Source organism: Dromiciops gliroides, chromosome 1 (genome assembly GCF_019393635.1).
Source record: "Dromiciops gliroides isolate mDroGli1 chromosome 1, mDroGli1.pri, whole genome shotgun sequence".
NCBI lineage: Eukaryota > Metazoa > Chordata > Mammalia > Microbiotheria > Microbiotheriidae > Dromiciops > Dromiciops gliroides.
Genome location: NC_057861.1, coordinates 253606040 through 253631630, shown reverse-complemented (window position 1 = coordinate 253631630; position 25591 = coordinate 253606040). Strand labels below are relative to the sequence as shown.

General features: G+C 38.9%; 1 protein-coding gene across 1 annotated transcript in view; it reads left to right on the top strand.

Moving 5' to 3' along the window:
• Window positions 1–25591, top strand: part of LOC122748048 (ethanolaminephosphotransferase 1-like) — a 166027-nt gene extending 140436 nt beyond the window's left edge. Inside the window, exons 9-12 of the mRNA XM_043993781.1 lie at window positions 9635–9683; window positions 14152–14332; window positions 23098–23280; window positions 25388–25591. Of these exons, the coding sequence (XP_043849716.1) occupies window positions 9635–9683; window positions 14152–14332; window positions 23098–23280; window positions 25388–25453 (479 nt within the window). The 3' untranslated portion in view covers window positions 25454–25591. The remainder of the gene's footprint in view (window positions 1–9634; window positions 9684–14151; window positions 14333–23097; window positions 23281–25387) is intronic.

Here is a 25591-nt window from a genome sequence, read left to right as displayed (position 1 = left end):
ATTCTAATGGGGGGAAGTTTATGCAAAAAGTAGAGCTTTGAAGCAGTAGGGTAAAGGCACACATGAAGAAGCATGAAAATGAAGGGTGGCTGGTTTGGGCCCTTCCTCAAAATGAAAATAGTGAGAGGAACTCACCAATGAAAGAAGGAGGCTGCAAGAGATGGCAGAGAGGGAGAGAGAGCAGTTGAGGCATAATGGCAAAGTCTGGAGACATATGCAAAGTTTAAAGGAGACATGGTCCCTTTCTTTAGGAAACTTACAATCTAATAGAGGTATAGGACACACACATCGATCACAGTAACAAATAGTATTGCATGATGAGAACATTAGAGCAATATAAAACAAAGTTTGGGGTGATGTCTGGAGTAGTATTGAAATCGTTTCTGAGAGGAGAAACCAGGGAAGGCTTCATGGAATATGAGTTATTTGAGTTGGGTTTTTATGGGATAAATGAATAAATGAAAAAGCATTTACTATGTGTAAAGTGTTGGAGATACAAATTGAAAAGCAAGACAGCCCCTGCTTTCAAGGGGTTAACTTTCTAATAGAAACACACAACATATAGGAATGTTCAGTTGCAGGACAGATGGGAAAGCCTGGTGGTCCTTAGGATGCAGATAGGAATTCAACAGGTGGAGAAGAAAAAAAAGGATATTCTACATATAGAGAACAATATGATTGAATGAAGGGTTTTAAGGATGGGGGAAGACATGTGTGTGTTTGTAGGCAACTGGGAAGGAGCCAGTAGTTAGGAAGAGATTGTAGGTAATAGAGAGTGGGGGTAATAGTAGGGTCAATCTGCTGAGAAGACCGGAGAGGATGGGATCAAAGTTGCATGTAGAGGGGTTGGTCTTGACAAGAAGAAGGATGATATTTTCATCTGAGAGCAGAATCAAGGAGGATGTGGTGAGCTAAGACTACTGAGTGAGATCAGAGATCTTGGCAAATTAATGCAGTTATTTTTCATATAGTATGATGCAAGACTCTTTGCTGAGATCATGAAGGAAAGGCAAGCCAGGGATCCTTGAGGAAAGACAGGATAATTTGGAACAGCCACTGTGGAGAGTGGGAGAGTGAGAGCAAATCAATTAGGGAAGAATAGACTAACTTACTTGCCCACAGTCATACAATCATTATGGTGTCAAAAGCAAGACTCGATTCTGGGTCTTCCTGACTCCAAGGCCAGTTCCCTATACACTACACCAATCCTCTTCTTCTAGAAGCTATCACTCTCCTAATGTAGCCCTAGATACCATTAGCTTTTTTGCCTTCTGTATCCCATTGCTATTGTTATTGAACTTGTAGTCCACTAATACCTTCAAATCTTTTTAAAACCATCTGATCATTTCTTCTCCTGTAATCTGTTCTATTGAACATTTCATAATGAGATGAATAAAGGCACAGATTACTTTTTTTTTTTTAGTGAGGCAATTGGAGCTAAGTGACTTGCCCAGGGTCACACAGCTAGGTGTCTGAGGCTGGATTTGAACTCAGGTTCTCCTGAATCCAGGGCTGGTGCTCTATCCACTGCGCCGCCTAGCTGCCCCCACAGATTACATTTTAATAAAATCTGCAGGTGATTCAATTCTAGGAGGGACAGCTAACACACTGAATAATAGAATTGAAAAAAGATCTTGTGAAGCTGCAGCATTGAGTTTAAATCTAACAAAAGGTAATTCACTAGGGAAAAATGTCAAATCTTACTCTTCCGTTTAAAAAAATCAACCTCTTAAGAACAGGTTGGGGGAGGAAATACTAGTTATGACTGTGCTTGGTCATAGTGAGAAATTGTTACTGAATTTTTAAAAATTGAATTAAGAAGTACTCTCCATTACATTTACCATCAAACCGTACCATTTGACTACAGTTACTATGAGCAGTAGGACTGTGTTCCATCCTGGAAGTTGTATCAATTACTTGGTAAATTCTATCCAAATGCAGAAGATATTAGAAAAGGGCTTTAACCTAAATTATATAGATTGGATGCTGAGATACTCCACATTTGGTAGAATATGAATTCCTTGTAGTCAACTCTTTCATCAGTAAAATCAACATTCTTTTTTTGTAAAGTCTATACATCCTTCTCTCAGCAGGGGTTATTTCCATTTAAGTAAGTCAATTTAAAATACCATATGATTACTTGGAAAAATAGGATGCCCCTGCAGTCTTGGATATGCAACACAACATTGCCTAACCTTGACATTCTTCCTCTTGAATCTTTTGCGGGGCAATGGGGGTTAAGTGACTTGCCCAGGGTCACATAGCTAGTAAGTGTCAAGTGTCCAAGGCCGTATTTCAACTCAGGTACTCCTGAATCCAGGGCCTGTGTTTTATCCACTGCGCCACCTAGCTGCCCCCAAATCTTTTTTTTTTTTTTTTTTTTTTTTTTTTAGTGAGGCAATTGGGGTTAAGTGACTTGCCAAGGGCCACACAGCTAGTAAGTGTTAAGTGTCTGAGGCCGTATTTGAACTCAGGTACTCCTGAATCCAGGGCCAGTGTTTTATCTACTGTGCCACCCAGCTGCCCCCAAATCTTAATATTTCTTTAGCCTTGTGTCATTAGAGGAATCTTCTCTTCCCATAATGATGTTGAAGGGTGGCTTAGTTTTCAGAGTGATTGTATTTTTGTTCCTTATGATACATTTTCATTTGTAGTATTGCTGAATTATTTGTGTTTTTTTTCCTTAATTGTGATTGTTCAAGTACTGGAAAAAATCCTGTCACTGACAGATAATATTTAAATGTTAGTTATTCACTCTCTTGACTATTCACAAAGCAGTAATGAAAAAAAAAATGAGTTCTTGACATTCAGCACAAGGCAAAAATGAGAAGTCACCTTCTTAGCAATGGACAAAAGATTGACAAAGCTTTTGTATTCAGAAGTCACCGAACTCTTTCCTCTATGTTGGTCAGGTGGTACTATTCTGAGTGTGGAGGGTTTTGGACTACATTTTCCTATTGTGATTGCCAATACTATATAACCACTATCCCTTCTCCTTTAGTACATGCTTGAGGCCAAACTGCTAAAATTCAGAGGATCGTTGTATCAGTCATCAAAACATGGACTGTTTGAGCAGCTAATCTGGAAGTTACCCCAAATCTCCATTATTTAGAGCAAAGTTACCATACAATTAGAGTGACCTTCCCCATTGTTTTTGATATGTCAAATTCATCCAGTTGGGAGCAGCTAGGTAGTGTGGTTGGTAAAGTTCTGGTCCTGAGTTTGAATTTCGGCTCAGACACTTGATAGCTTTGTGACCCTGAGCAAGTCACTTAACCCTGTTTGCCTGTTTCCTCATCTATAAAATGATCTGGAAAAGAAAATGGCAAACCACTCTAAAATATATATTTTTTTTTGGTGAGGCAATTGGGGTTAAGTGACTTGCCCACAGTCACACAGCTAGTAAGTGTCAAGTGTCTAAGGCCAGATTTGAACTCAGGTCCTCCTGAATCCAGGGCCGGTGCTCTACCCACTGCGCCACCTAGCTGCCCCCACTCTAGTATCTTTGCCAAGAAAACCCTAAATGGGGTCATGAAGAGTCAGACAGAACTGACAACTAAACAACAACAACAAATTATTAATGTCATCAATTCATAATGCAGAATACTATAGATCCTAGCATTTCTATTTCTGTGTATTAACTTACCCTTGGAATGGCATACTTGCCACATTTACTCAGAGGACCATATATTTAAAACTGAAAGAGATCTTAGAGGTCATCTAGTCCAATACTGTCATTTTATGGATGAGGATACTGGGGACCCAGAGTGACTAAGTGTCTTGCTCAGAGTCACACAGCTAGTAAGTAGCAGAGCCAATAATTTAGCCCAGGTCCTTTGCCTCCAAATCCAGTGTCCTTTCCTCTTTACCAAGATACCTCCCATGTATTAATATCTTCCCTCTGGTTTTGAGGGAAAAAAATAAGCTCTTTTTTTCATTTCCAGAATTTCTGACTGGCGGGCTATTGTATTTGATAGTGGTAGGTAAAGTCCCTTTTCTGAACACTTGTTAGCAGCTGATACTATGTGAATGAGCCTGTTTGCTCAAAGGAAAAGCTCTTCATCCTTGTTCATAGCTCTTCGCAAGTTTTCAGCAGAGGGCTTTATGTGCCAGACTTCAGCTCTAAGTGCTCTTAGCTACATAGTTCTTTTAATGTACAATCATGATCTCATTTTAGCAGTAAAATGACTGCCAAAAGGATAATAATTTACACTGCTAAAACACTTGAAAGTTTACAAAGCACTTTCCTTCCAATAACATTGGGATATAGGTAGTCATATTATAGTACAATAACAGAATAGGAAACTGAGATTCAGAGAGAGTAGTGATTTGCCCAGGATCACACAGCTAATGTGTCAGAAGCAAGATTAGAACCCAGGTCTCCTGATTTCAAGTCAACCACTGTTTCCACCACAGTATATGATGTTCTCTCTCATTCTCTCTTTTAATTTTCGCAGGGCAGTGAGGTTTAAGTGACTTGCTCAGGGTCACACAGCTAGTAAGTGTCAAGTGTCTGAGGCCAGATTTGAACTCAGGTTCTCCTGAATCCAGGACCGGTGCTTTATCCACTGCACCACCTAGCTGCCCCCTTGTCTATCTCTTAACAGGAAGGAATACTGAAAGCCTTTTGTATCTAGAACTTCGATTTCCAGAATACTCCTTGAGATCTAGAACATTTTTGAGATAGTTCCCTAGGTCTTTAACATAGGAAGAATGGGTTTTTCACTAGAAGATGCTCATTGAATATTTTTTGGGGGTGGGGCAAAGAGGGTTAAGTGACTTGCCCAGGGTCACACAGCTAGTAAGCATCAAGTGTCTGAGGCCGGATTTGAACTTGTCCTCCAGAATCCAGGGCTGGTGCTTTATCCACTATGCCACCTAGCTGCCCCTCATTGAATTTTTAAAGCACTGAATTGGATGCAGTAGAATGTTCTGATAGCCTTCCTCTTGGTTCCTCCCCAAGATCCATCTCCTTAGCAACAGCAAGTACCAAGGGCGAATCCCCCTAGCCATGATTTCTCTGCATTTGGTCACCCTTTCGTTAAGTCAAGTTAATGAGCATTTATTAATTATTCCCATTATGCTAAGCACTGGGGATAAAAAGAAAGACAAAAGACATTCCCTCATTGGTTATATAACCTCTAGAAAGAAATATCTATATGGACAAGATGATCAATTGAAGACCTTAAAATGGTTTTCAGAGCATCAGTCAAGAAAATTTACATTGAAGCTATCTTAGATGCTCAAGAGAAATAAATAGACTAGAGGTAAAAGCCATGGTTCCAATCCTTGAGGAACTTAGATTTTAATTGGAGATACACGATATACACACATAACATGCTCATTTCGGTCGTGCCAAGAGTGCACACATATTCGAACAATGTGGAATGAAGCGATCAGAGGAGTAGGACCAATCTAAAATTTGGAAATGAACGTGATGTAGAAAGGAAAGGCATCAATGAAACTAGATTAAAATTCTGCAAGAGGTCCACTGAGAGACCCTGAAGCTCTGCTTGAGGTTCTGCACTTCTTTCTCCTGCTGGTGCCAAATATATGAAGAATGCAGGGAGAGAACATAGGTACCTATAACAGTAAGGCTCACATCATTTTGTATTGTTATCTTTTCTAGTTATTGCTTCTTGTTGTTTGGAAAACAATGGCTTTATTTTTGGTTTATTTCCTTTTCTCTTTTGGTTAATTTTTAATTTTCTTGTGTTTCTAAAGTTGTTTTTTCCTTTTGCTGTTTTTAAAAAAAATTTTTTTAATATTCTCAGAAAACTCAAGTATCACTGGAGCAAAGCAGTTTATCTGGAAGGAGAGGAAGAGATCTCCCCTCACCCCTTCGTTTCTCTCTGTCACTGTCTCTGTGTCTCTCTCTCCCCTTGGGCAGTAGGAGGAGAAGTCCTTCAATGATATTTAATCAGTGAGCTCCAGGTGGAGACTGAAAAGATCCTAGGAAAATATAGGAGAGAAACACAAGGATGGTATAAGTATGTTAGGGGAGAGCTGTAGAAAACTTATCAAGTTCCTACATTGATAGTAATTAATAGCTAGAATTTATGTACTACTTTAAGGTTTGCAAAATGTTTTACAAACACTATCTCATTTTATCTTCACAACAACCCTGCTAAGTAGGGGCTGTAATTATCCCCATTTTACTGAGGCCCAGAGTTACACAGCTAATAAGTGTTTAAATCTGGATTTGAACTCAGGTATTCCTGACTCCAGGTCCAGTGCCCTATACATGGAGCCACCCTAACTATCCTTATGAAATTTACAGATTCAAAGAAGGCGCTCAGGGGTTTAAAATCACAGATCCTTAGGTATGACTCTACCATGTTGGAATAAGAATTTTACACATTGCAGAGTTTCTACTGATTGTTGTTTGTGGTCAGTGGGTAATTGCTAACTAAACTGATGCTTCAAAGAAATAACCAACTGTTGCCATTTAATAACTTTTGAATTCTACTCTGAGATGTTTCATGCTTTTCTTTGTTGGCTTTTTGATCTAAACTCTCAATCTCTTCAGAACTGCAGCAGGAAATTTAGATTTAACCTCAAGAGTCAGTGTTTTGTCTTGTGTCTCCTCTAATCTAATGCAGATGTTAGAATGGCTATATTTTACTTGAGATTTTATTGAACTTCTGTCTCAATTCCCCCTCTTTTTAATAGAAAACATAGCTTAGCTGCAATGCTCATTAAACTCAGAAAATCTAGCAAGCGGTAATTTTGAGAATGTATACAAGTAGAAAAGAGAATATTTAGGCTCCCTCTTTGGATTACAAATCCTTTCGGCTGCTTCATTATTTTAGGGAGAGTTTTTCCATTTCAGGAAAGGAGAGGGAAAGATGGATAAAGTAAGAATGTTTACAAAGAAATCCTTGTCAAAAATGAGAACATTGTCCTGCCTGAGTATGGACTATGTGAATCATTCCCTTGGGTGACCTGTAGTAGAGAGAGTCATCAGGGGATGGGGGTCCAACTGCTTCTTCTAGTACAATTCATTCCAAGTTCATGATACTTGTTTTCCATTTTTTTCCTCTCCACTAAGTCCTCCTAAATGATAAAGTTTCACATCAAGGAGATTAAAATAGGTCATCCTCTAACGTATGTAGATCACTTTATTATTTCAGGAAATCTCTAATTTCCATCACTTCATCTTCCTAACACATATTTGCTGGATAGGTCAGTAGAACAGGGAAGAACTGAATTTGTATCACACCTAATCACATCCAGTTCCTAAGGGCAAAGTTCTGTCAGGAAGATTTGGAACAAAATGTCAACACAGACAAAGCAATCTGGACTTTTTAGGTCTAATGCAAATTCATTTAATAGGGAAAAGGCTGCCATGACATAAATGTATAACTCAGTTGAATTTGCACATAAGTGCTTTTCCATCATTTGCCATTGTAGAACCAATAGAGGAAACGATTATCAGTTCATGCTCCAACTTTACAGGGCTAAAACATTAACCCCTTGATTAATAATGCACTCCATTTCTCATCTGGAAAGATATGAAACATAAATTTGGTCATTATTTTTAGAGAAATTTAAAGCCATGTGGCGTAGTGCAAAGAATTATAGAGTTCTATCAAAACATTCAGGTTCAAACTAATTCATTGTATGATACGGGACCATTTTGACTCAGTTTCCTCATTTGTAAAATTAGAGGCTGGAACTAAACAATTCTATGATATACTTGGTTTGACTTTTTTGTTTTCTTCTCTTGATGCTGAAAATCAGGCTAATATCAGTCTTTTAAAATTGAATTGAATTGAATTTGTACTGTCCTGATCACAGAATAATGGACTAGTTTCTGAATTGTTGATCCTATTCAGTGACCACTTTATTACTCTGAACTTCCAATCCTCCTGTGCAAAATAGGGATGATACTTTTATCACCAATGTCACCTGTTTGTAAATGATACTTTGCTAATTCCATCTAAGCCCAAATGGCACAGGGCTTGTTCAATAGGATCCCTAATTACTCAAAAGAGCTAAGGCCTAATAGTCCATCCAGGGAAAGCTAAATGTATGAAAAATGTTGATTGGCCATTCTGTAATGTGTCCTTGGAAGGCAAGTCCATCTAATTAGTCCATCAATGCATAGGCAGATGGACAGTGAGTTGAGCCCAGAATTAAATAAGAGGAAGAGAGTAGGCGATTACAGTTGGGAAATTATGCAGTACTTTTAATGCTCCCAAGCTGCTTCCTGGCACAAAAACCTATCTTTTCTTTTTTTTCTTATTTTAAAAATAAATACAAATGTTCCCTGGGTGATGCTATATGTCTGTGAATCTTGAAACACCACACACAGTTCCTGAATTATCAAAATCATGGCTGACCCTTAGGTCAGTGGCACAAGAAGGTTGCAGTGTTATTTCTAATGATTTTGTTGTTGTTGTGGAGTTGTTTTAGTCATGTTCAATTCTCTGTGATCCTATTTAGGGTTTTCTTGGCAAAGATACGGGAGTGGTTTGCCATTTCCTTCTCCAGCTCATTTTATAGATGAGGAACCTGAGGCAAACAGGGTTAAGTTACTTGTTCAGGTCACACAGCTAATAAGTGTCTGAAGTCAAATTTGAACTCAGGTCCTCCTGACTCCAGGACTGGTACTCTACCACTGTGCCATCTAGCTGCCCTTCCAATGATGACCTACATGCAAGTAACACATCATTGAGGATGTATGATCTGAATTGGAGGTGGTGGTATACTAAGAGTGAAGGATAACAGAAAGCCATGGAATGTTAAAAGATCTCAAGGAAGCTCTTTGGCCTATTGGACAGAATCTGCTGTGGAGCATCAGTGGGGTAAATGAACAAGAAGAACCCAGTGAGAAGCTGGGAGTAGGTCAGGATGGAGAGATGTCACATGGATGAGATCTCAGGTCTATTGAAGTAGACCTACCTCAAAGTTCTGGATTAACATGAATTTCAAAATGTCAGCTATTTTTTTTTAAATGTCAGCTATTTTAAGAAAATTTTTCAGATCTTATCCATTGTTTGGCAGTCATCTGATACAGGTGTTTGTTGTTTACAAGAGTTTGGCCATCATTCATAGAGGGAGCTACGTGGCAAGGCAGATAGAGTTCTGGACTCGAATCAGGAAGACTTAAGTTCAAATCCTTCCTCAAATATTTACTAGCTGTGTCACCTGGCATGTCATGATCCTCAATAAGAGACCTACCTACCTCACAAGGTTGTTGTAAGGACCAAATGAGTGAACACTTTTAAAGCACCTTGTAGAAATGTTAGCTCTTTATTATTGTTGTTGTTATTGTTAGTATTTGAAATTCAGAATCACCCTTGGGTAAACTTGGGTGAATGCAAAATTTTGACAGCAATCTATCCTTGTTTTTGGGGTGGGGAGGAAATTTCAACTCTTGACATGTGTGTTCATTGCAAGGAAAAATGGGCAACTAATTTAAAAACCATTGCACTCAAAACATTTGCTACCTGGCATCATTTCCAATGCTGCTTTACTTCAGTTATTCAGGAAGCCGGCAATGGAAGCCATCTTTGAATTTCCTTGTCAGATAGTAGAGTACTTCCATTATTATCACTGCAATACAGGCTTGTTCTTATGGGAGCTTCATAATAAATGACCATTCATAAATCTTCTGTCTGTTTTCCAGCTTGCAGCGTTTTCCTTTCTCTCCCACAGACGATCTACAACATCTACACGTAAGTGTGCTTTTCAAGTGAAAAAATAGTAGGTGCTCAGATAAAAATGACAGCTTATGTTCTGATCAATATCCTAAACATTACTCATGGAGCTTGGGTGTTCAGCAAATATTTATTGAATTGAATGCCGGTCTTCTGTGTAATAGATTCGGACATTCATTGTAGTAGATTTGGACGTTTATTCATGGATGTTCTCCTGGTGTCAAAATGTTTAATTCTTTGACATGAGGTCTTCTTTTTGCATTTGGGGTGGGTGGGTCATCATAAGAAACCATGTGGTGTGAGAGCACTGTGATATTTGGAGTTGGGAGGGACCTGGGTTTGAATCCCACCTCTTTATTAGTCACACATATGATAATGGACAAGGCACTTAACCTCTGAGTCCCAATTTCCTCATTTATTAAAATGGGGACATAGTAATAGCTATAATATCTCTCTTACAAGACTCTTATGAGCATCTCTGAAGACAGTGTTTGTAATGGACTTTGCAAACAAATCGCTATATAATGTCACTTATTATTTTCATATTTGCTCTTTATATTTCAGACATAGCCAGATACAATCAAACTTATTCCTCATTTTTAGTGTATCTATGCAAATATTTATAAAAATGAATGTTAAAATCATTAATGAATAGCACTATTTTATCTGGTGATTCAAAATATTCTACTTATTTCTCCATGATAACATAGTACAAACTTAACAGCTTATTTTGTGTGTGTGCGTGTGTGTGGGGGGGTTTCCATGCTTTTATTTTTGTTGTTGAATCCCTATATTTCAATACATATGGAGTGGCTTAAAATTCAAACAAAATAGAACAACAACAAAATTCAGACAAAATAGAAATTTATCCTAGATGCTTGAAATGCGCATCTCATGAGACTGCAGAGAAGTTTCATATTCTCAAGAAATACTAGTTCTGAGGAATTGAGAAATGAGAAGGATGACTTGAAGCTCATTTTTTTTTTTTTAGTGAGGCAGTTGGAGTTAAGTGACTTGCCCAGGGTAACACAGCTAGTAAGTGTGTGTTAAGTGTTTGAGGCCGGATTTGAACTCAGGTACTCCTCACTCCAGGGCCAGTGCTCTATCTACTGTGCCACCTAGCTGCCCCCTCATTTTTTTTCAACAAGTAGATCAGCACTTAGGTATCTAAATCGACTGTTGTTCCCTTCAGCATAGACACTTTCAGAAGTTAGACACATTTCCAGGAATGTGGCCATTTACTTAAAAAAATTGTGGAATTACCTTTAGGGCTCTTTGAAATTTATGGATTTGAGCTTTGGAAGCAGTACAAAAGTTTAGAAAGGTTATTATGTTTCAGTTGTGTCCCACTCTTCATGATCCCATTTGGAGTTTTCTTGGCAAAGATACTGGAGTGGTTTGCTATTTCCCTTACTGGCTCATTGTACAGATGAGGAAACTGAGGCAAAGAGGTCACACAGTTAGCAAGTGTTTGAGGCTGGATTTGAACTCAGTTCTTCCTGTCTCTAGGCTGCCTGCTCTATCCACTGCACCACCTAGCTGCTCCAGTACAAAAGTTACTCAGATGAATAAAATGGGTACTCTCAAGCTTGGTAATACTGTTTTAGGTCAAATATGATTTGGGACTTTAAAGTAATAAAAGCTAATATATATGAGCACATTTTTTTTTTTTGTGGGGAGTTGTACACAAAGACACATTGAGGAGGCAGAGCCAAGTTTGAGGAGTAGCTAGAAAAAGTGTGGTCTAGCTCACTACCACAACTCCTTACAAAGACCTAGAAAATGCATAAGAATGAGTCCTGTTTTGGAATTCCAAGAAAAAAATCATAGTGGGTCATCTTTCCAGCCTAGAGTGGCATAGCAGAGACAGACAGATGTATGGAAACTAGAGACAGGGCTAGCCAGGAAAATTCTGCACAGATCATTCATGTGCAGCTAGTAAAAGAGGACCTAAAACGTGGACCACTGCAGGAAGAGTTTTCAGATTAATACAAAAGGGCCCAACCTCATGCAGGATGAAAGAACAGGGACCAACTATTAGTTCTGTTGCTTACTATGCAGTTCTGGGTCACATATCTAGGACAAACTGTGCCTAAGGTTGACATTCACTAAATAAGTAGAAGTCCCAGGCCTTAGGTTGGGTACTGGGCAAGAAGTAAGTTCAGAAGCAAGTAGCCACTATGTGATTCTAGCCCCCAAAGCAGAGCAAGGTCTCAGTTTTATCCCCCAGCCAAGTCTGAAGCCTGCAGGGGCATAATCAGGGAAGGAATCTCAGACCAAAAAAAAAAAAAAAGCCTATAATTAGGTCACTCTGAACCATCAGAGCTTTCCCATTGTATGATGTTAGCTGGGTCCATCGGCAGTCCACAAGTAAAAAGCAATTTATTAAGTGCCTACTATGTGCCACACACTGTGCTAAGCACCAGAGGTACAGAGAAAGGCAAAACACAGCCTGCATTTGAGGAGCTTATGGTCCACTAGAACTGCACCAGAGGCAGGTCTATAGATGTATTGCTTAGACCCCAACCCAGACTAGGAACTTGTAGAACTCAGGTGAGGAGGACTGTGATCAATGTTGGCCTGGATCAGACTACTTTGGGAACAATGAAAGCTTTCGAACCTTCGGCCTGTGCTGTCTCTGAAATCCTGGGATAATACAGCATTCAATACCCTAAGAAAAGCCACAAGAGCACCCAAGATGTTGCAGGCTAAGCCCAGACATTCCCTCCAGAAGTTTACAGGGCCTGCTTCTAACATAAAGTCTGAAGTCAGGAAATAGACTGGAAGAATGAGCATATAAAAAAGAATGTAGAAAGATTCTTTTGACAAGATACAGCACCCATTCCTTTAAAAAATGCTAGAGGGGGCAGCTAGATGGCACAGTGGATAAAGCACCGGCCCTGGATTCAGGAGGACCTGAGTTCAAATCCAGCCTCAGACCAGTGACACTTTCTAGCTGTGTGACCCTGGGCAAGTCACTTAACTCTCATTGCCCACCAAAAAAATAAAAATAAAATAAAATAAAAAATGCTAGAAAACATAGGAATAGATGAACCTTTCCTTAACACGATAAAGTAAATCTATCTAAAACCAAGATTGAGTATTATCTGTCTCTGTAATAATGGGGATAAACAAGCAGTGCTTCCAATAAAATCAGGAATAAAGCAAGGATACCCATTATTACTATTATTATTCAAAATAGTGCTTAAAATGCTAGCTGTAGCAATAAGACAAGAAAGACAAATAGAAGAAATAAGCATAGGCAAATAGACAAAATTACCAGTTTTTTTTTTTTTTGCAGATGATATAATGGTTTAGAGAACCCAAGAGAATCAACTAAAAAACTAATTGAAACAGTTAACAATTTCAGTAGACTTGTGGGATATAAAATAAAAACACAGAAATCACCAGCATTTCTCTATATTGCCAACAAAATCAAGCGGGAAGAGATAGAAAGAGAAATTCCATTATAATAACTTCAGAAAGTATCAAATACTTGGAAGTCTACCTGCCTAAATGCATAGTAACTATCTGAATATTCTATAAAACACTCTGCACAAATAAAGACAGATCAAAATAATTAGAGAAATATTAATTGCTCATGGCTGAGCAAATATAATAAAAATGATAATACTACTTAAATTAATTTACTTATTCAGTGCCATAATAATCAAAATACCAGAGGATTATTTTATTGAATTAAAAAAATAACACAATTTGTCTTGAGTAAAAAAAAAAAAGTCAAGAACCTCAAGGAAAATAATGAAAAAAAAAACAGTTGGAAGGGGGTCTAGCACTACTAGATCTCATATTATACTATAAAGCAATAATCATCAAAAGACTTTGATACTGGTTAAAAAATTTTATAAAAAGGTTATCAATGAAGCACATTAGGTATATAATATGGAGAAGCAAGAAAGTACATTTTGATATATCCAAAGATCCCAGCTACTGGTATAAGAACCCTCACTATTGGACCAACAACTGTTGTAAAACAGGAAAGCATTCTAGCAGAAACTAGGTATAGAACAGTATCTCACATTGTATACCAAGATAAGCTCAAAATAGGTACATGACTTAGACATAAAGAACTGATATCACACAGGTAGTTAATTGGTAACACTTTGGGAAAGTCAACTTCTCTGAGCCTCGGTTTCCTTATTTGTGAAACAGCATATTGAACTAAGTATTCTCTAAGTCTCTTCCAGCTCGGAGTTCTATGATTATATATTTTTCTGTGTTATTTTGCTCTAATTGCTTACATTTGACAATCCATATGTGACATATATAAAACTTCCCTATTAAACAGAATATTAGATTGATCCTTGTTTTCCAGATGCAGCTCATAGAATTTAAATGACTTATCAGGGGTCACAAGGTCATTTTACTAACAGAGCCCAGAATTCAGGTCTCCTCAACCTCAGTCTAGTTCTCTAATTCCATGTTCTAATGTTGAAAGCAGCATTTTTATTTTTCCATGTTGTAGGGCATACCAGATGAAAACACTGAAGAAGGATTCTTTATATGAAGCTTTGCTGCCTTTGGTGTCTCCTGCCCTCTTGTTTTTCCTCCTGACTGTTTGGGTGACTTTATCTCCATGTGATATATTAATCAAGCAGCCCAGATTATTTTTATTTATGGTTGGTGTTGCCTTCTCCAGTGTTGCTGTAAGTATCCTAAAGATTCACATTTGCCTAGTTTGGTGAGAAAGCACTCATCTAAAATGTTTTTCACAATTCTCTAACCAGTCTTGCTTTTGTATAAATGGGGCACTGTGTGCCTTAGGCATTGTATATCTGTAATCTTTTAGAAATGGCAGCGGGGCAGCTAGATGGCACAGTGGATAGAGCACCAGCCCTGGAGTCAGGAGGACCTGAGTTCAAATCCGGCTTCAGACACTTAACACTTACTAGCTGTGTGACCCTGGGCAAGTCACTTAACCCAATTGCCTCACTTTAAAAAAAAAAAAAAAAGAAATGGCATTGATTCAGATCCTGACTAGAGACAGGATGGCTTAGGCCTAGGCCTTCTGCATTTTCCTCTCAACCTTAATGATTTTGCCTAAGTAGTAAAATAATAACGACAGAAATAATAATAATAACTGACCTTTATAATAGAGCACTTAGTATATGCTAGGCACTATGCTAAGCCCTTTACAATGATCATTTCACTTTATGGTGCTATTATTATCCCCATTTTACAGATGAGGAAACTGAGGAAAACAGGTTAGAATGACTTGCTCAGAGTGACACAGCTAATAAGTATCTCAGGTTGGATTGAATTCAGGTCGTCCTGATTAGCTGTGTGACCCTACATAAGTCACTTAACACTGTTTGCCTTAGTTTCCACATTGGTAAAATGGTCTGGAGAGGGAACTAGCAAACCACTCTAGTATCTTTGCAAAGGAAACCCCAAATGGGGTCCCAAAGAGTTGGACATAACTAAAAATGACTGAACAACAATAACAACAAATTCCTGATCCTAGGTCTGGTGCTCTAACTGCCACCTAGTCACCCAAAAAGTAGATTGGTGTCTCTTGAGATGATTCTGAGACCCAAAGTGCCCAGATGCTGAATCTAAATCAAATGGCTTCTTTTGAGGCATGTAGGCATGACTCAATATAGAGGATTCAGTGGGACTGAGTCTGAATTTGGTACATTGGCTTATTACTTTAAAATGGTCCTTAGCCAACAAGCATTTATCAAGTGCTTACTGTGTGCTAAGCATTGGGAATACACAGAAAAACAAGAAGCAGTTCCTGCTTTCAAGAAGCTCATATTATAATTGGAAGAGACTGTGTAAAGAATGAGATACTTCCAAGAGATGTACAGTGTAAGTGGAAGGTAACCTCAGGGAAGGCATTAGCAGAAGGGAGACTGGGAAATGCCTCCCAGGTGGGATTTGAGCTGAATCTTATAGAAAGGCAGAAAAGCTAGGAGGTAGAAGTGAAAAAAGAGCATTCTAGGCAGGTGGGGGGACAGCTAATGCAAAAGGCATGGGGTTGGTAGATGGAGTGGTGTGTGTGAGCAATAGCAATCTGGCCAATATAGCTGCATCAAAGAGTATGTGGAGAGGAATCAAGTATTAGCAAAATGGTGTGCTTCACTTGAATTTTCTTTTTCCTGCCTTACACAAGAGGCAAGGGCATCCTTGTTGGGAAAAGTAATTTAATAGATGAGGGTTTTTTTGGACTTGGCCTTTGATTTCAAACTATAGGAAGCTCTCAGTAAAGAAATTCCTCCACTAATATACATCAGCTGTGGGGGCAGCTAGGTGACGCAGTGGATAGGGCACTGGCCCTGGAGTCAGGAGGACCTGAGTTTAAATCCGGCCTCAGACACTTAATACTTACTAGCTGTGTGACCCTGGGCAAGTCACTTAACCCCAATTGCCTCACTAAAAAAAAAAAAAAAGAAAGAAAGAAAAATCACGCAGACTCCCCCCCCCCCAAAAGTGACTAATATACATCAGCCATGGGCAGAACTCTTCTACAGTAAGTCTCCAGCAGGTGGCGTTATTCCAATCGTTACAGCTGTGTGATTTATCATCATGGGTAAAAAAAAGTAGACCTTTGACTTGCATGGAAAGGAACTGTGGCACTATTGGGGGAAATGTTTTTATTTGGCATCATTTTCCATAAGAAGTAATGTTTGCAGTTATGAATTTCCTGATGTAGAATTATCTGGATCTTCACCTCTACCATCAAAATGGAAGTCACACAGTGGAGCAAAGGACCAGGTTCTTGGTTCTCTAACCCCCCATCCTCTAGATTCTTTGGAATTTAAAGATATGTGTTTGGGCTGTGGCCTGTCAAGTTCCCAACAGATCTCAGGGTATAACTAGAGAAATAGGGATATCTGTTACTCTCCTACTTCTTCCCAACCTCTCCAATGAAGACTATTGTTGAATGAGTGAAAATATAAATTCTTTAGAAGGAAGGAACCAGGCGTTGTTGTGGTAGTGGGAAAAGTTGGAGAAAAGGTAGGGATCTTTGGTTCCTTACAACTTTTTTTGTGTGTGTGTGTGTGTGGCAGTGGGGGTTAAGTGACTTGCCCAGGGTCACACAAGCTAGTAAGTGTCAAGTGTGTGAGGCCGGATTTGAACTCTGGTCCTCTTGAATCCAAGGCTGGTGCTTTATCCACTGTGCCACCTAACTGCCCCTCCCTTACAACTTTTAACCCTGCAAGCTAGAGATCTATTAATAACTAACTACCTAATATGAATTTTAACATATATCCAATCCTCAACTTTAATGGGGGTAATTACATTCCTAGAAAATGAGCACAAAAGTAAAAAATGCAAATGTTGATCCATTAAACCTATGGGAAATAGGGGGTTAGGTTCCCATGACCACCTAAAACTGGAATTTTTCATAAGAGATTGTTGAAAATACACTTTTCTTTACATACTTCTTTATAACAAAACTTTCATTCTGATAATTTGCACTTTTCCTAAGACAGTAACCATGAAATAACCCATAAAATAGAGTATACAAAATAAAATTGGTAAGATGCAAAACATTTTTTCAGTAGTAATTCCCTAGAATTCTGTGACCTTTTGTGCTAACATCTCAATTTTTAAAAAAAACCCGCAAAACCAAAAACATTGATTTCAGACAATATTCACTTTTCATAACACACGAAATCTATAGTATCATAAATATTGTCCAGCAAATAAAATTCTTAAAACTAAAATATTTTTTAACCCGAATCTTGCCTTCCACTGTGTCAGAAGGCAGTGCGAGGGTGTTGTACTATATACCAGGGCTTCTTAAACTTTTTCCTCTTGTGACCCCTTTCATCCAAGAAATGTTTATATAACCCTGGGTCTATAGGTATATAAAATAGGTACACATAACCTTTTACTGTTGCCAAACTTTTCACAACTCCCACATTCTGTTAAGTGACCCCATATGGGGTTGCAACCCACAGTTTAAGAACCTTTGCTATATACTGTACAGCTGTAAATCTCTTTACCTTGGCTGTCCTCTGAAAACCAAGGAAGAAGTTGAAGGGACTTCAGTCACTTCCATTGGAAGATGTTGAGACTGGAGAGGTCTCAGCATCACCCTTGACACTTAATCCTTCATAGCTGGTGGTTGGTGGTGGAGATTGTGAAGGATGCACTGGCTTAAAATAATCCATCAGCCATGGCTACTTCATGGCCTATTTGAGATCATTAAGGGTCTTGGAGTATGGGAGCATGGTAGGGATGAGTTGTTTAATCTTGAGGCTGTGATTGATGATGGGATTGGCAGCCTCTGTGTCTCTAGTCAGCTGGTCAATTAGGCCCAGAGCAGCTGCAGACATTTGGGCACAAAGTTTATCTAATACTTTTATTTTCTCATTAAACTGAATCATTGACTTTGAACACTTGGGCTTAGAGCCCAAAGGACTTGAACTACATAATTGCAATAAAAAAACTTGAGTTTTCAAGGCAAACAATGAAAATAGGCAACTGATGCATGAGGAACTCTAGGGTGAACTAGACCATTCAAGTGCCTAGTTGGATACCAGCTGTGCATTAAACTTGCCTATCGTGGTTGCCAACGCAAAAGTGAAAATGAGGTTCCCAATAAAATCAGGCAGATTCTTGAATTTGTAAGGGCGAATGTTGAGCATTGACTGGACTATATAGTCTGCCATTTAGTGGGCTTCCATGCATCATAAGAACTCATTTAGAACTGAAAGAGGCCTCAGACCTCATCTAGTCTAAGCCCCTTACTTTACAGATGAGGAGGAAACTGAGGTCCAGAGAGGCTAACAACCTGCCCAAAGCTATATAGGTTTTAAGTAGCAGAGCAGGGATTCAAATCCTGGTTGATCTAATTCCAAATCCAGTAACTCTAGGTAGCTAGGTGGCACAGTGTATGGAGCACCAGATTTGGAATTAGGAAGACCTGAGTTCAAGTCTAGCCTCAGATACTTCTGTGTGACCCTGAGGAAATAATTTAATCTCTTTCTTCCTCAGTTTCCTTATCTGAAATGTGGGGATAGTAATAATATCTACCTCCAAGGGTTGTTGAGAGAATAAAATGAAATAATATTTGTAAAGTGCTATATAATTATTTCCATTTCATCATTTTTATGGTGTTAGAGATAAAAGTTTCTATTTGTGAAACTAGGCAAACAGTTTGAAAGTAAGTTGATGAGGGCCAGGACATCGTTATCGGAGAAAGTAATCTAGAAGGTTTATTTTAATTAATAACCACCTGTTTGTTTTCATTTTTTTCCCCAAAATATGCTGTGGAAGCCACCATTCTCAAATGATCTATTTCCCAACTCTTCAGTTTCAGATCTCGGTATCAACATTCTCCCTGCTTCCTATGACCAGGGGGGTAAATAACATTTGCCTGCTCTCATGTTTGAGTTAAATGAAATAAAATATGGTAACTGAAATCATGTTTCCAAATTAGAAAAAGTCACATTTTCCTTTAATTTTCTGGTTCTGGTCGGTTGTTCCTATTTATATTTCCTGTGGAGGCCAAGCGTATGTTGTCATGGCAATTTTTTTTTCTCCTTGAGATTCTTATACTTGGGAGTTTCGTTATTTTTACCCAGTAGCAAGTAATGGAACAAGTGTTGCTTTAGCATGAATATTTACTTTCCATAGTTTGAGAATTATAGATAAGTTAATATTTACCTTAGATCACACATTTGTTTCTTGACACCTTAAAGGAAAAAACACACAAAACTTCAGTCCTCCCATGATGGTTAGCAGTAGCTGAGATGCTCTTAATTCCTTATACCCACCACACTCATCAGTTTCCTCAACTGTAAAATAGTGATAATACCACCTACCTCACAAGGTTGTTGTGAAGATGAAATGCATCAGTTGTAAAGTACCTGGCACATATTAAGTACTTAATAAATTACCCCTTCCTTTCCCCTTCCCTTCCCAGAATCATACATAATTATGGAATACCTGAATTGGAAGGGACCCTGGGACACCTTATGGAACCTGTATTTGAACAAGAATCTCTTCTAAGTGTACCTCTAGGTCAGCTAGGTGACGCAGTGGATAGAGCACCAGCCCTGGAGTCAGGAGTACCTGAGTTCAAATCCAGGGTCAGACACGTAACACTTACTAGCTGTGTGACCCTGGGCAAGTCACTTAACCCCAATTGCCTCACTAAAACAAAACAAAAAAAACTAAGTGTACCTCCAGTGAGGGGAAACATTATCACTTGAGGCAGTCCTTTCCATATTTATAAAACTCTATTTGGGGGAATTTCCCTTAAGTAAAGCCTCATTTATATCTCTGCAACTCATACTTTTTCTTCCTAGTTATGCTCTGTGTGCTGAACAGAACAAGGCATATCTCTTATCCAGGTGACAGTTCAGATACTTGGAGATATCGAACATATCCTTCCCCCCCCATTCCTTTTCCGTACTAATCAATACCATTTTCTTCACCTAATCCTCATGTGGTATGATTTTGAGGCTCTTCAACTTTTTTTATTCTCTCTCTTCCAGATGTTCTTCATTTAACAATATACTTTCTAGACTGTAACACCCAGAACTCAATACAATACTTCAGCTGTCACACAGAAAGAACACAGTATTATCATCTCTATTTTTTTCTGGACATTCTTCTAAATTTAGCTGTAGATTAATTTAAGGATTACATTAGCTTTTTTGTGTGCCACTAGTCTCCAGATCTTTTTTTTTTTCAGTTGAACTGCTATATAACGAGACTTCCCTATCTTGTATCTGTGAAGTTGATTTTTTAAACTCAGATATAAGAAATTATATTTATCTCTATTCACCCACTCCCAGCTTGACTTCCTACAATCTAAATCCCACATTTACCATTCAACTAAAACTGTTGTTATAAAAGTCACATCACCAATAACTTTTTTTTTTTAAAAATTTTAGCAGGGCAATGAGGGTTAAGTGACTTGCCCAGGGTCACACAGCTAGTAAGTGTCTGAGGCCGGATTTGAACTCAGGTACTCCTGAATCCAGGGCCGGTGCTTTATCCACTGCGCCATCTAGCTGCCCCCACACCAATAACTTTTAAATTTAGTTTTCCCCATTATTTTATTTTTAATTTCATTTCAATTGTACATATTTAATTTCATACCTGACACTTGGAGTGAACACTGAATCTAGAGTCAAAAGACCTGAGTTTGATTGACAGCTGTTTCTTACCACCTATATTATCCTAAGATCATAGATTCAGAACTGGAATTAAGAACCTATAAACCATATGGTGCAATTCTTTCCTTTTTTTTTTTTTTTTAAAGTGAGGCGATTGGGGTTAAGTGACTTGCCCAGGGTCACACAGCTAGTAAGTGTTAAGTGTCTGAGGCTGGATTTGAACTCAGGTACTCAGGTACTGCGCCACCTAGCTGCCCTCATTCTTTCCTTTTTACAGAGGAGAGAAAAAGACCAAGAGAGACAAGGATGACCAAGGTCATCCAGCAATAAGTACCCAAGTTAGGATTTAAACCCAGGAAGTTTTATTCTAGCATTTTTTTTCCACTATACTATTCTGTTTGTGTGACTGTAACCTGGCTCTCATAAAGATGGGTAGAGAAGGAGCATCCTTGTGCTGCCTTGTGCTCCAGATTGGAGGCATTTTCTGTGGGTTGAGAGAGAGAGGTAGATTTTAGAAGGCAAAGATGTAGGTGAAGTTAGGTATTTAACATGTACCTGGACTTCCAGCTTGGCTCTTTAGAGAATCTGGAGAGTTGCCCCTTTGGATAACATTGGGACTTCTCTCCTGGTTGGACCAAGATCTCCTTTTGCTCCTATCTAAAGAAATCATTCACTTGTGTATTTTTGGTATATTCTAATCGGTATAACTTCTCCAATTTCTGCTATTTGTTTGGATAAATGGGTTTACTCACTATTCAGTGTTTGTAATGGTGTTTTGTATAACTAGCATTTGGTGAGAAGAGACCAAGGTAGTGAGTGTAGGTTCAGAAGCTGCTGGCTTCCCCATTAGGGAGAGGGCATCCCGAGCTTACATCTGCCCAGGTACAGGGGTGTCCCTCCCCTCCTTAGCTGAATATGGAGAGGAGGCACAAGAAACAACCTCCTTGTGCCTCAGTTTTCTCATCTGTAAAATGAGGGGATTAAACTTAGTTCCCTTTCTACTCTAAATTTTTTTTTGGTGAGGCAGTTGGGGTTAAGTGACTTGCCCAGGGTCACACGGCCAGTAAGTGTTAAGTGTCTGAGGCCTGATTTGAACTCAGGTCCTCCTGACTCCAGGGCCGGTGCTCTATCCACTGTGCCATCTAGCTGCCCAATATATTTTTTTTAAAGTTTCAAATTAAATATTAAAATTTTTATTATGGAGACAAAAAAATAAGAAGCTAGAATGGATCATTTGGCTTTTCCTCTTCTTGTTTCCTCCAATGTCAAATACTTACAGTTTTAATGACTTGCATCCTCTTAGATCTACAGTTGAGCTTAATATATACCCCAATCTCATCTTCTTTGTGGTCTGCGGCTACTTTCAGAAAATTAGCCTTTATCCAACCACCATAGCTATTGTACCTCCAGCCAGAGCCGGCCCCCTTTCCCCTGTGTGTATGGAAGGTCCTTGCCCTTTGTGCGACCAGTGTTTTCTGCACTTGTAGCTTCTGGGGGTCTGGCGAATGTTCAATTCATTGGAGAAGCATTGCCAATAGGAAGAAAGTTCAGTATTAAATTCAATGAGATGTCTTCCCACATAGGTGAAGAGGAGGTTTAGAGGAGTAGTACTAGTAGGTGGCATAGTGAGTGGATAGAGTGGCAGGGTGGAAGTTAAGAGCCATTTTCTGGCCTTAGACGCTTACTTGCTGTGTGACCCTGGGCAAGTTATTTAACCCTGTTTTCCATGTTTCCTCATCTGTAATATGAGCTGGAGAAGGAAATAGCAAACCACTCTAGTATCTTTGCCAAGAAAATTCAAAATAGGGTTACAGAGTTGGACACAACTGAAACATGACAACACTAGACAGAACTGGCTATTACTTTATATTACCAAGTAGTACCTTGACAAAGTTTTCCTGCCTTAGCACTAAGCAGGAAGCTTATCACTTGTCATTTGCCTGTGCTTTTGAGAAGTCTGAACAAACCAGAATGGGGCAAATTTTGGAAATAAGTTTAAAATTCTGAGAGAATGCTGTTTATCAAGAAAATTTAATAAAATTTATTCCACTAAGCACCAAATATGTATATATACACATTTTAAAAATTTCTTCCAATATAGAAGAAAAAGAGACATTTCCTAGTAACCTTCACCCTTGGCTCTAGTCCGGGTTTTCTAGTCCTCAGAAATAGGAAGGTACGGGTGTTAGGAAGTAGGAAGCCTGGGAGAGAGTTGGACAGGAACAGCAGGAAACCTAATAGATAACATTAACTTTTAACATGCTTCCTTTAGACAACTTTGGCTCCCCCAACTAACTTTAAAATGGGATTGTTTTCTCTTGTTGCAACAGTGCAGAGTGATCATCTGCCAAATGAGCAACACCAGATCTGAATCATTCCACTACCTCCTGTTTCCATTGGCTCTTGTGGTCTTTGCGGCAGTAACAGGGCTTCTTGGGAGAATGGAAGAAACGGTGTTCCTGGCCTTCACTGCATTAACCACAGTGGCTCATGTGCACTATGGAGTGTGTGTGGTAAATATCTCATCTTTTTGTTGGTTTGTCTTCTTTCCTTGCAATAGCAAAGTAAGTTATAAAGGAGGTGGCTAGCTAGTACTGGAGTACTGAATCTGCAGTCAGGAAAACCTGAGTTCAAAACCTGCCTCAGGCACTCATTAGTCCTTTCCCCTTCTTTAACTGCTGCTGTTTGTCCTGCTCTGTCTCCATCTCGCAATCCAGAGAAGAGATGAAGAAGGGAGGAGAATTTTAAAAAGAGGAGACTACATTTTGTTCTGCCTCTCTTTCCTTCTCCCAACCCTAGATAGCTTCCATTACTCCAAGCCTGCACTGTTTTCTATGAGACAGCTATGTGGTAAGTGGACAGGGTGTTGGACTTGGAGTCAGGATGACCTGAGTTCAATTCCTACCACAGACACTTACTGGCTGTATGGCCCTCATCAGTTCAGTTTTAAAATGGGGATCATCACAGTATCTTCCTCCAAGGGCTGTTTTGAGGATCAAATAAGATGGTATATATGAAGCACTTTGCAAACATTAAAGTGATCTATATAAATGTTAAGTTTGCACATGGGCACATACATGTGCCATAGCATGTGAGATGTTATTAACTGGCTAATGGACTTTAAAAGAAGATTTCTTGGGGCAGCTAGATGGTGCAGTGGATAGAGCACTGGCCCTGGATTCAGGAGTCCCTGAGTTCAAATCCAGCTTCAGACATTGACACTTACTAGCTGTGTGACCCTGGGCAAGTCACTTAACCCCAATTGCCTCACCAAAAAAAACAAAAAAGAAGATTTCTTGAGTTAATTCTTTTAGCATATGAATTATTTAGGACATAAATATGCTTATTCTTCCCAGGGAGAGATCATTTATGCATAATAAAGGCAGTTATTTTACAGGACTGATTAAAATCTTCAGTGAAAAAAATGAAGATAGAAAAATCAACAGTCTAACAATCAATCAATCAAAAACATTCATTAAGGGGCAGCTAGGTGGCGCAGTGGATAGAGCACCGGCCCTGGATTCAGGAGTACCTGAGTTCAAATCTGGCCTCAGACACTTAACACTTACTAGCTGTGTGACCCTGGGCAAGTCACTTAACCCCAATTGCCTCACTAAAAAAAAACCAAAAACCAAAAAAAACCCCATTCATTAAGTACCTACTATGTGCCAGGCACTGTGCTAAGCATAAAACGAGGCAAAAGACAGTCTTTACCTTGAAGAATCTCATAATTTGCTCATAAATGAGCAAATGTTGCTCAAAGTAACTTAAAAATGAAGAACACAGCTTCTAAAATGTGACACTTTTTTAATGCTGTGGAGATGTAATGCCAAACAGTGGTCACGGGACTAAAGACTTAGAACTTGAAGGGACTTAGAGGCCACCTCGTCAATATGATTCTAGATTTGGAGCTAGAGGGACCTTAGAAGCTAGGAAGTCCAAACTCTTCCTACAGATGGTCCTGGCAGGTCAAATTATTTGTGTAATGTCACATGGCAAATGAGGGTCTATGGTAGGATCAAACTGAGGTCTTTCTGAGTCTAGGTCCAGGGCTTTCCCTACACTGTACAGGCTACTCTTATGTTAGTGTATTGAAAGACACGAACACAAGTCACACAAGCAAATCTAAAATCCAAATTAAGATCTTCTGTCTACATAAAAATCATTTTTCCTAGTGTACAAAACTAGGTATTGATCTTGTGTTTCCTCTTATTTGTATAGGCGAAGAGGGCTATTGTCACAGTACCTCAGGAGCAATGATGGCTGCTTCCGTGTGAAACAAAGTGATGAGAGACAGTCATATATCTTGAAATAAAGGGGACCTCAAACATCATATAGTTCAGTCCCTCAGTTTTACAGATGAGGAAGTCAATGTCCAGAGATTAAATGACTTGAATAGGGTCACACAGGTAGTAAGTGGCAAAGCCAGGATTTGAACAAGGTCCTTTGTCTCTAAATCCAGTGTTCTTTCCACTGCACTGCACTGCATCTGAGGAATAATCTTTTTGTCTATGTTGATCTAGGGTTATCCCTAAGGGATGGGTTTTGGGACAATATTGTTCTAAAGCTGGAAAAGGAAGTCAGGTAACATTCTCTAACTTTTTTTTCCATGTCTTCTAGGGGAGACAATTAAGTCAACACTTGAACATTTATATCTTTTCCATGAAGAAACGTGCCCAGGAATAACTTTGCTGTCGAGGAACAGTCAAGATCTGCCCTGATGATCCTGGATCATGTTCTTTCTAGGAACAATGAGACTCGATGTACCTGAATGACCAAAGCATCTTCATACACTTAATGAATATAATGGAATCCATATTTAAA